This window comes from Oncorhynchus kisutch, linkage group LG8, assembly GCF_002021735.2.
Source record: "Oncorhynchus kisutch isolate 150728-3 linkage group LG8, Okis_V2, whole genome shotgun sequence".
NCBI classification, from domain to species: domain Eukaryota; kingdom Metazoa; phylum Chordata; class Actinopteri; order Salmoniformes; family Salmonidae; genus Oncorhynchus; species Oncorhynchus kisutch.
In genome coordinates, this window is record NC_034181.2 from 1,755,817 (window position 1) to 1,766,781 (window position 10,965).

Below are 10,965 nucleotides of genomic sequence, written 5' to 3' on the forward strand. Positions count from 1 at the left end.
CTCCTTTTTGACAAAGAAAACTTTGCACCAATTATTATGTTTATTTCCTATCTATGCTTATACTATAGCATCGGCCTATCCGTGACTGTAGAATAACTTGTTAATTATGCATGAAGCGAGGTCATTGGTTCAACGCGTTGATCCTCTGTCCTCTCTGCAGTTGATCGTTTGGAGAGAGGGAATGAGGAGGAATGAGCCAATGTTCCCAAAACTCCACCCCCAGAGTCCCGCCCATGGCCCGACGACATTTACAACAGGCGGCTGGCCAATAGAAAAGAAAGCTGCTGAAGTTCGGCCGCGAGGGCCAACAGGGGAGGGGAGGGGAGGGGGGGGGTAGAGAAAGACAAACGGAGCAAGAGAGAGAGAGAGAGAGAGAGAGAGAGATCACTTTGGGAGAAGCAGAGTTTCTGTTTTCCTCTGATACTTGTTTGTGTTCCTATGTATACGTAATTACCGGTGATTAGCGCTGTCTCGTGGACGTACAGTCTCTGCGGAGTAATAGCTCCTTATAGCCTATGGACGGACTCATTGAGCGCTCAGCTCTGTCCACGCAGAGGAGAGAGGGGACGGGAAGCGGCTGCTAGAATAGTGGAAGACGAGATCAGGAAAGCACAGGAGCTGAGGCAGCCGAGGGGTTCCTCTACAAATACTGGAATGGAATAAACCAATGGGTAACCAACAGTTGTGTGCTTTTTGTTCAAAAACGGTTTGTTTTCATTTTATTTGGGCACTTATGGATAACTTTCTTCCAACCACTTTTGTCGGAGTTTTCAAACAGAGCAGTGAAGCTACTTCAGAACGGGATCTGTACAGCAGTCTGCTCTGCTCTTTACACACTACCTATCTTGAAATGTTGATATTTTATGTCTAGTGCAGTCTTTGGAAGTATGAAATACGTAGGGATGAAGCTGGTGTAATTTTATCCTTTCAGTCACAGCCATCACTAAAATGGCCAGTTTTGAGGCTTTGGCTCACAGCTCCCGCATGTTGGTGTGGCCTGTCGGTTGTGTGTTTTTGTTTTTGGGCTGCTTATCGGTGGCATCCTCCTCCCACAGCCGCAGGTTAATCTGCTGGCAGGCCATCATGAACTGTCAGACTGAGCCTGGGTGCCATTACGCATATGGACAGTACATGCAGGCGTGCGCTGCTGTTCTGAGAGGGGACAGGAAGAGGTGTCCCAGTCACTGCATCTCCTCTCTGGTGCAGCTCAACCTGACGAAGAACGGGCCTGCGCTTGAGGACTGCAGCTGTGCTTCGGACCCCATCTGCCGGAACACCAAGAGGGCCATCGAGCCGTGCCTCCCCAGGACTAGCAACATGGGCTGCACCGAGGCCCGGATGCAGTGTGAAAGAGACCAGCCGTGCAGCTCTGCCATGCGAGACTATTTAATCTACTGCGGGAAGCTTTTCAGCGGGGCAACTTGCACGAATGCTTGTCGGAATGTGATTGCAGACATGCGCAAAATACCCAAAGCGGAGCTGTTGGATTCGTGCGTGTGCGACGGGACCGAGAGGACCATCTGCGAGTATGTCAAGATTAGCATGAAGAACCTGTGCTTCGAAGCTCCTGTGACGGTGGAGGACGGCAGCGGGTCAGAGGACTACGAGGAAGATGATGGGGACTTCCCGGTGTCAGAACCAGAGTTCGTGGGGAGGAGCGCCGGTTCAGGTGGCTCTGCTGTGGGAACCTGTGGTGTTGTGACAACGGTGACTGCATCTGTCCTGATTCTACTAGTGCCTCTTCTTTAAACTCTCCTCATAGTAAAACATATTTATATATATCAGACTGTTGTTCAGATAAACACATTGATGGCCTTACAAACTCAGACTGTTGTTCAGACAAAGTTGAAACTCTTGCCTTTCCAAACAGACGCCAGTCAGTCTGGCCCAATGCTATTGAAGGAAGAAGCTACTACTCCGAAGAACAGCAAATGTAATATTTGTTATAAAACCAAACTTGCTTTTTTTAAAGTATGACTTTTTTCTGTACTGAAAGATATCGAATCCAGTTAGTATTTTCTATGCAAATATTATATTCAATAACATTATAGAACCTTGTTGTATCACTGGCCTGAAGAAAAATGTCCTTTATTTTAAAAAACAATCAGAAATGGAGACATGGACATCAGGCCTGCTCTAGTCCATTTATATACTACATGTCACATCAGGCCTGCTGTAGTCCATTTCTATACTACATGTCACATCAGGCCTGCTGTAGTCCATTTCTATACTACATGTCACACCAGGCCTGCTCTAGTCCATTTATATACTACATGTCACATCAGGCCTGCTGTAGTCCATTTCTATACTACATGTCACATCAGGCCTGCTGTAGTCCATTTCTATACTACATGTCACATCAGGCCTGCTGTAGTCCATTTCTATACTACATGTCACATCAGGCCTGCTGTAGTCCATGTATATACTACATGTCACATCAGGCCTGCTCTAGTCCATTTATATACTACATGTCACATCAGGCCTGCTGTAGTCCATTTCTATACTACATGTCACATCAGGCCTGCTGTAGTCCATTTCTATACTACATGTCACATCAGGCCTGCTGTAGTCCATTTCTATACTACATGTCACATCAGGCCTGCTGTAGTCCATTTCTATACTACATGTCACACCAGGCCTGCTGTAGTCCATTTCTATACTACATGTCAACAGATGCGGTTCTATTTTGTTACACAGAGATGAAACAATGCAAGGTTTTTATAAAAAACAGTTCACTGCCTATATTTTAATATTTTAGCATAATATCATTGATATTGGGTGACTGATGTACCATCTCTATGTATTTAATGAAACTATATGGTGGACTTGTACATATTGTATATTGGTAAATAAATACATTTTTTAAAGTAATTTATTAATCCTATATTCCCCTGGGGACAGACGTCAATTCAACGTCTATTCTACGTTGGTTCAATGATGTTAAAACAATGTTGATTCAACCAGTGTGAGCCTAGTGGGATGTGTCAATGTCACATCCAAACTTTCAATATAAATGTTGAATAAATATGATTCCTGTCCAAATCATAAGGAAAAAAGTTCAGGATTTAAAGGAAGTGCTGTGTTGTTTTGTCTCTTTAAGACACCTGAATAGTGTATTAAAGCCTATCAATCCAGAGAAGATTCGATTGTTATAAGAATATGTATTCGCTGTTTAGAAAAACCCTCTAATTCCACTGTAAGACTGACTGGCTCGGTGATGTAGGCGACCCATATTATGTCATGTGTTACTGTTGTTCTGTTTGTTCATTTACCCTAATGTGACTGTTGTTCTGTTTGTTCATTCACCCTAATGTGACTGTTGTTCTGTTTGTTCATTCACCCTAATGTGACTGTTGTTCTGTTTGTTCATTCACCCTAATGTGACTGTTGTTCTGTTTGTTCATTCACCCTAATGTGACTGTTGTTCTGTTTGTTCATTCACCCTAACGTGACTGTTGTTCTGTTTGTTCATTCACCCTAATGTGACTGTTGTTCTGTTTGTTCATTCACCCTAACGTGACTGTTGTTCTGTTTGTTCATTCACCCTAATGTGACTGTTGTTCTGTTTGTTCATTCACCCTAACGTGACTGTTGTTCTGTTTGTTCATTCACCCTAATGTGACTGTTGTTCTGTTTGTTCATTCACCCTAATGTGACTGTTGTTCTGTTTGTTCATTCACCCTAACGTGACTGTTGTTCTGTTTGTTCATTCACCCTAATGTGACTGTTGTTCTGTTTGTTCATTCACCCTAACGTGACTGTTGTTCTGTTTGTTCATTCACCCTAATGTGACTGTTGTTCTGTTTGTTCATTCACCCTAATGTGACTGTTGTTCTGTTTGTTCATTCACCCTAATGTGACTGTTGTTCTGTTTGTTCATTCACCCTAACGTGACTGTTGTTCTGTTTGTTCATTCACCCTAATGTGACTGTTGTTCTGTTTGTTCATTCACCCTAATGTGACTGTTGTTCTGTTTGTTCATTCACCCTAATGTGACTGTTGTTCTGTTTGTTCATTCACCCTAATGTGACTGTTGTTCTGTTTGTTCATTCACCCTAATGTGACTGTTGTTCTGTTTGTTCATTCACCCTAATGTGACTGTTGTTCTGTTTGTTCATTCACCCTAATGTGACTGTTGTTCTGTTTGTTCATTCACCCTAACGTTACTGTTGACAAACTGCTTTTCTGTTATATTGACTCACTATTTTGGAGAACATGGAAATGGGTTATTAGTTATTTACTAATCTTGTTGACCGTTCGATATAAAACACAAATAACCCACGCAGCCTGGATTGTATCATGTAGCATTGAAACTGGGCTACTGTTACGTCAGGAGGGGCTTGGAGCGTTGCTGCTGCTCTCACTTTCTAAATAGTCCTGTTTACCAGAAGGAATAAACATTGACATTTTGGTGTCTTTCAAAAAGCAACACAAAAGGAGCGTTTTGCCCTGTTTTGGGGGTTAAAGATTTGACTTGCTTCCAGATAGACCTGTTTATTTATCTACTGATCGTTCTCTCCAATCAAAGGCCTTGGGCTGCGCGACCATCCCAAACAACAACCCAGCTGCGGGCCATGCCAAGTTAACCAGATATGGAACAGACTCAAGTTTTGCAGACGACACTTTCAGGAAATAGTATTTTAGTTTCAATTCACTGGTTGCAGTTTTTTTCCCTCATACTTCAGCATATCTACACAAGGTTAATTTATCTTTATATAGAATATCTATAGGCCTTTACAATGCACTACTATCTAATACAACCGGTCATGTAGAATTGTTTTCAGGCTGACAGAGTTGGGAAAGGAGTGTTGTCAGACTTCTGCAGAGGTCTTCTTTATGCTGCAAGTCAGTAAATCACTGCTTGAATGAAGCAGTGACTCAGTTTAACTGGTTGAATGAAGCAGTGACTCAGTTTAACTGGCTGAATGGAGCAGTGACTCAGTTTAACTGGTTGAATGAAGCAGTGACTCAGTTTAACTGGTTGAATGAAGCAGTGACTCAGTTTAACTGGTTGAATGAAGCAGTGACTCAGTTTAACTGGTTGAATGAAGCAGTGACTCAGTTACCTGGTTGAATGGAGCAGTGACTCAGTTTAACTGGCTGAATGGAGCAGTGACTCAGTTTAACTGGTTGAATGAAGCAGTGACTCAGTTTAACTGGTTGAATGAAGCAGTGACTCAGTTTAACTGGTTGAATGAAGCAGTGACTCAATTTAACTGGTTGAATGGAGCAGTGACTCAGTTTAACTGGTTGAATGGAGCAGTGACTCAGTTTAACTGGTTGAATGAAGCAGTGACTCAGTTTAACTGTTTGAATGGAGCAGTGACTCAGTTTAACTGGTTGAATGGAGCAGTGATTCAGTTTAACTGGTTGAATGAAGCAGTAACTCAGTTTAACTGGTTGAATGGAGCAGTGACTCAGTTTAGCTGGTTGAGTGAAGCAGTGACTCCGTTTAACTGGTTGAATGAAGCAGTGACTCAGTTTAACTGGTTGAATGAAGCAGTGGCTCGGTTTATTAACTGACTGTTGTCAAACACATCTGTCACTGATAAATCAACCCTTTTACTCTACCCCTCCTCAACCCTCACCTCACCCTCACCCCTCACCTCACCCCCTCCTCACCCCTCACCTCACCTCACCCCTCACCTCACCCCTCACCTCAACCCCCTCCTCACCCCTCACCTCACCCCCTCCTCACCCCTCACCTCACCTCACCCCTCACCTCACCCCTCACCTCAACCCCCTCCTCACCCCTCACCTCACCCCCCTCCTCACCCCTCACCTCACCCCCCTCCTCACCCCTCACCTCTCACCTCACCCCTCACCTCACCCCTCACCTCACCCCTCACCTCACCTCACCCCTCCCCTCATCCCTCACCCCTCACCTCACCCCTCCCCTCATCCCTCACCCCTCACCTCACCCCTCCCCTCATCCCTCACCCCTCACCTCACCCCCTCCCCTCATCCCTCACCCCTCACCTCACCCCTCCCCTCATCCCTCACCCCTCACCTCACCCCTCCCCTCATCCCTCACCCCTCACCTCACCCCTCCCCTCATCCCTCACCCCTCACCTCACCCTCCCCTCATCCCTCACCCCTCACCTCACCCCTCCCCTCATCCCTCACCCCTCACCTCACCCCTCACCTCACCCCTCACCTCACCCCTCACCTCACCTCACCCCTCCCCTCATCCCTCACCCCTCACCTCACCCCTCCCCTCATCCCTCACCCCTCACCTCACCCCCCTCCTCACCCCTCACCTCACCCCCCCTCCTCACCCCTCACCTCTCACCTCACCCCTCACCTCACCCCTCACCTCACCCCTCACCTCACCTCACCCCTCCCCTCATCCCTCACCCCTCACCTCACCCCTCCCCTCATCCCTCACCCCTCACCTCACCCCTCCCCTCATCCCTCACCCCTCACCTCACCCCTCCCCAAATATAGACTGAAGTTTAAGATGAATATAAACACAAACATATCTTCATAATATGTAGACATTATTATTCCTCTTCTCTACTGCAGCAGAGTCTAATCATGGTGCAAAAGTTAACTAAAGTTATTCTAGCCTATTGTTCAGTAATATTCATATTATTACATTATAACCACCATTATTATCATTACATTTTTCATTGATTTATAATCATTTATTAAGGATTGCACAATTTGTCAAATTAGGGCTTTACATTTTTATTAAATGTTTTTCCTATGGTGCAAAAACGCAAAGTTAATTTGTTTGTTTGTTTGTTTCTTAGCATTTGGCACAACATCTCTCTGACTAGAGTAGGATAGATTTCATAACATCTCTGACTAGAGTAGGATAGATTTCATAACATCTCTCTGACTAGAGTAGGATAGATTTCATAACATCTCTCTGACTAGAGTAGGATGGATTTCATAACATCTCTCTGACTAGAGTAGGATAGATTTCATAACATCTCTCTGACTAGAGTAGGATAGATTTCATAACATCTCTCTGACTAGAGTAGGATAGATTTCATAACATCTCTGACTAGAGTAGGATAGATTTCATAACATCTCTCTGACTAGAGTAGGATAGATTTCATAACATCTCTCTGACTAGAGTAGGATAGATTTCATAACATCTCTCTGTCTAGAGTAGGATAGATTTCATAACATCTCTCTGACTAGAGTAGGATAGATTTCATAACATCTCTCTGACTAGAGTAGGATAGATTTCATAACATCTCTCTGACTAGAGTAGGATAGATTTCATAACATCTCTCTGACTAGAGTAGGATAGATTTCATAACATCTCTCTGACTAGAGTAGGATAGATTTCATAACATCTCTCTGACTAGAGTTGGATAGATTTCATAACATCTCTCTGACTAGAGTAGGATAGATTTCATAACATCTCTCTGACTAGAGTTGGATAGATTTCATAACATCTCTCTGACTAGAGTTGGATAGATTTCATAACATCTCTCTGACTAGAGTAGGATAGATTTCATAACATCTCTCTGACTAGAGTAGGATAGATTTCATAACATCTCTCTGACTAGAGTAGGATAGATTTCATAACATCTCTCTGACTAGAGTAGGATAGATTTCATAACATCTCTCTGACTAGAGTAGGATAGATTTCATAACATCTCTCTGACTAGAGTAGGATAGATTTCATAACATCTCTCTGACTAGAGTAGGATAGATTTCATAACATCTCTGACTAGAGTAGGATAGATTTCATAACATCTCTCTGACTAGAGTAGGATAGATTTCATAACATCTCTCTGACTAGAGTAGGATAGATTTCATAACATCTCTCTGACTAGAGTAGGATAGATTTCATAACATCTCTGACTAGAGTAGGATAGATTTCATAACATCTCTCTGACTAGAGTAGTATAGATTTCATAACATCTCTGACTAGAGTAGGATAGATTTCATAACATCTCTCTGACTAGAGTAGGATAGATTTCATAACATCTCTCTGACTAGAGTAGGATAGATTTCATAACATCTCTGACTAGAGTAGGATAGATTTCATAACATCTCTCTGACTAGAGTAGGATAGATTTCATAACATCTCTCTGACTAGAGTAGGATAGATTTCATAACATCTCTGACTAGAGTAGGATAGATTTCATAACATCTCTCTGACTAGAGTAGGATAGATTCCATAACATCTCTCTGACTAGAGTAGGATAGATTTCATAACATCTCTGACTAGAGTAGGATAGATTTCATAACATCTCTCTGACTAGAGTAGGATAGATTTCATAACATCTCTCTGACTAGAGTAGGATAGATTTCATAACATCTCTGACTAGAGTAGGATAGATTTCATAACATCTCTCTGACTAGAGTAGGATAGATTTCATAACATCTCTCTGACTAGAGTAGGATAGATTTCATAACATCTCTCTGACTAGAGTAGGATAGATTTCATAACATCTCTGACTAGAGTAGGATAGATTTCATAACATCTCTCTGACTAGAGTAGGATAGATTTCATAACATCTCTCTGACTAGAGTAGGATAGATTTCATAACATCTCTCTGTCTAGAGTAGGATAGATTTCATAACATCTCTCTGACTAGAGTAGGATAGATTTCATAACATCTCTCTGACTAGAGTAGGATAGATTTCATAACATCTCTCTGACTAGAGTAGGATAGATTTCATAACATCTCTCTGACTAGAGTAGGATAGATTTCATAACATCTCTCTGACTAGAGTAGGATAGATTTCATAACATCTCTCTGACTAGAGTTGGATAGATTTCATAACATCTCTCTGACTAGAGTAGGATAGATTTCATAACATCTCTCTGACTAGAGTTGGATAGATTTCATAACATCTCTCTGACTAGAGTTGGATAGATTTCATAACATCTCTCTGACTAGAGTAGGATAGATTTCATAACATCTCTCTGACTAGAGTAGGATAGATTTCATAACATCTCTCTGACTAGAGTAGGATAGATTTCATAACATCTCTCTGACTAGAGTAGGATAGATTTCATAACATCTCTCTGACTAGAGTAGGATAGATTTCATAACATCTCTCTGACTAGAGTAGGATAGATTTCATAACATCTCTCTGACTAGAGTAGGATAGATTTCATAACATCTCTGACTAGAGTAGGATAGATTTCATAACATCTCTCTGACTAGAGTAGGATAGATTTCATAACATCTCTCTGACTAGAGTAGGATAGATTTCATAACATCTCTCTGACTAGAGTAGGATAGATTTCATAACATCTCTGACTAGAGTAGGATAGATTTCATAACATCTCTCTGACTAGAGTAGTATAGATTTCATAACATCTCTGACTAGAGTAGGATAGATTTCATAACATCTCTCTGACTAGAGTAGGATAGATTTCATAACATCTCTCTGACTAGAGTAGGATAGATTTCATAACATCTCTGACTAGAGTAGGATAGATTTCATAACATCTCTCTGACTAGAGTAGGATAGATTTCATAACATCTCTCTGACTAGAGTAGGATAGATTTCATAACATCTCTGACTAGAGTAGGATAGATTTCATAACATCTCTCTGACTAGAGTAGGATAGATTCCATAACATCTCTCTGACTAGAGTAGGATAGATTTCATAACATCTCTGACTAGAGTAGGATAGATTTCATAACATCTCTCTGACTAGAGTAGGATAGATTTCATAACATCTCTCTGACTAGAGTAGGATAGATTTCATAACATCTCTGACTAGAGTAGGATAGATTTCATAACATCTCTCTGACTAGAGTAGGATAGATTTCATAACATCTCTCTGACTAGAGTAGGATAGATTTCATAACATCTCTGACTAGAGTAAGATAGATTTCATAACATCTCTGACTAGAGTAGGATAGATTTCATAACATCTCTCTGACTAGAGTAGGATAGATTTCATAACATCTCTCTGACTAGAGTAAGATAGATTTCATAACATCTCTCTGACTAGAGTAGGATAGATTTCATAACATCTCTCTGACTAGAGTAGGATAGATTTCATAACATCTCTCTGACTAGAGTAGGATAGATTTCATAACATCTCTCTGACTAGAGTAGGATAGATTTCATAACATCTCTGACTAGAGTAGGATAGATTTCATAACATCTCTCTGACTAGAGTAGGATAGATTTCATAACATCTCTCTAACTAGAGTAGGATAGATTTCATAACATCTCTGACTAGAGTAGGATAGATTTCATAACATCTCTGACTAGAGTAGGATAGATTTCATAACATCTCTCTGACTAGAGTAGGATAGATTTCATAACATCTCTGACTAGAGTAGAATATATTTCATAACATCTCTCTGACTAGAGTAGGATAGATTTCATAACATCTCTCTGACTAGAGTAGGATAGATTTCATAACATCTCTCTGACTAGAGTAAGATAGATTTCATAACATCTCTGACTAGAGTAGGATAGATTTCATAACATCTCTCTGACTAGAGTAGGATAGATTTCATAACATCTCTCTGACTAGAGTAAGATAGATTTCATAACATTTCTCTGACTAGAGTTGGATAGATTTCATAACATCTCTCTGACTGGAGTAGGATAGATTTCATAACATCTCTCTGACTAGAGTAGGATAGATTTCATAACATCTCTCTGACTAGAGTAGGATAGAATTCATAACATCTCTCTGACTAGAGTAGTATAGATTTCATAACATCTCTCTGACTAGAGTAGGATAGATTTCATAACATCTCTCTAACTAGAGTAGGATAGATTTCATAACATCTCTCTGACTAGAGTAGGATAGATTTCATAACATCTCTCTGACTAGAGTAGGATAGATGTCATAACATCTCTCTGACTAGAGTAGGATAGATTTCATAACATCTCTCTGACTAGAGTAGGATAGATTTCATAACATCTCTCTGACTAGAGTAGGATAGATTTCATAACATCTCTCTGACTAGAGTAAGATAGATTTCATAACATCTCTCTGACTAGAGTAGGATAGATTTC

At 41.2% G+C, this 10,965-nt stretch overlaps 1 protein-coding gene across 1 annotated transcript; it reads left to right on the forward strand.

Annotated features, from left to right (window-relative positions):
* Positions 1 to 336: 336 nt before the first annotated feature.
* Positions 337 to 3,074, forward strand: gas1a (growth arrest-specific 1a). The gene has a single exon (XM_020476521.2). The coding sequence runs from the start codon at positions 949 to 951 to the stop codon at positions 1,747 to 1,749; it is 801 nt and encodes a 266-aa protein (XP_020332110.1). The 5' UTR covers positions 337 to 948; the 3' UTR covers positions 1,750 to 3,074.
* The last annotated feature ends 7,891 nt before the right edge of the window (positions 3,075 to 10,965 follow it).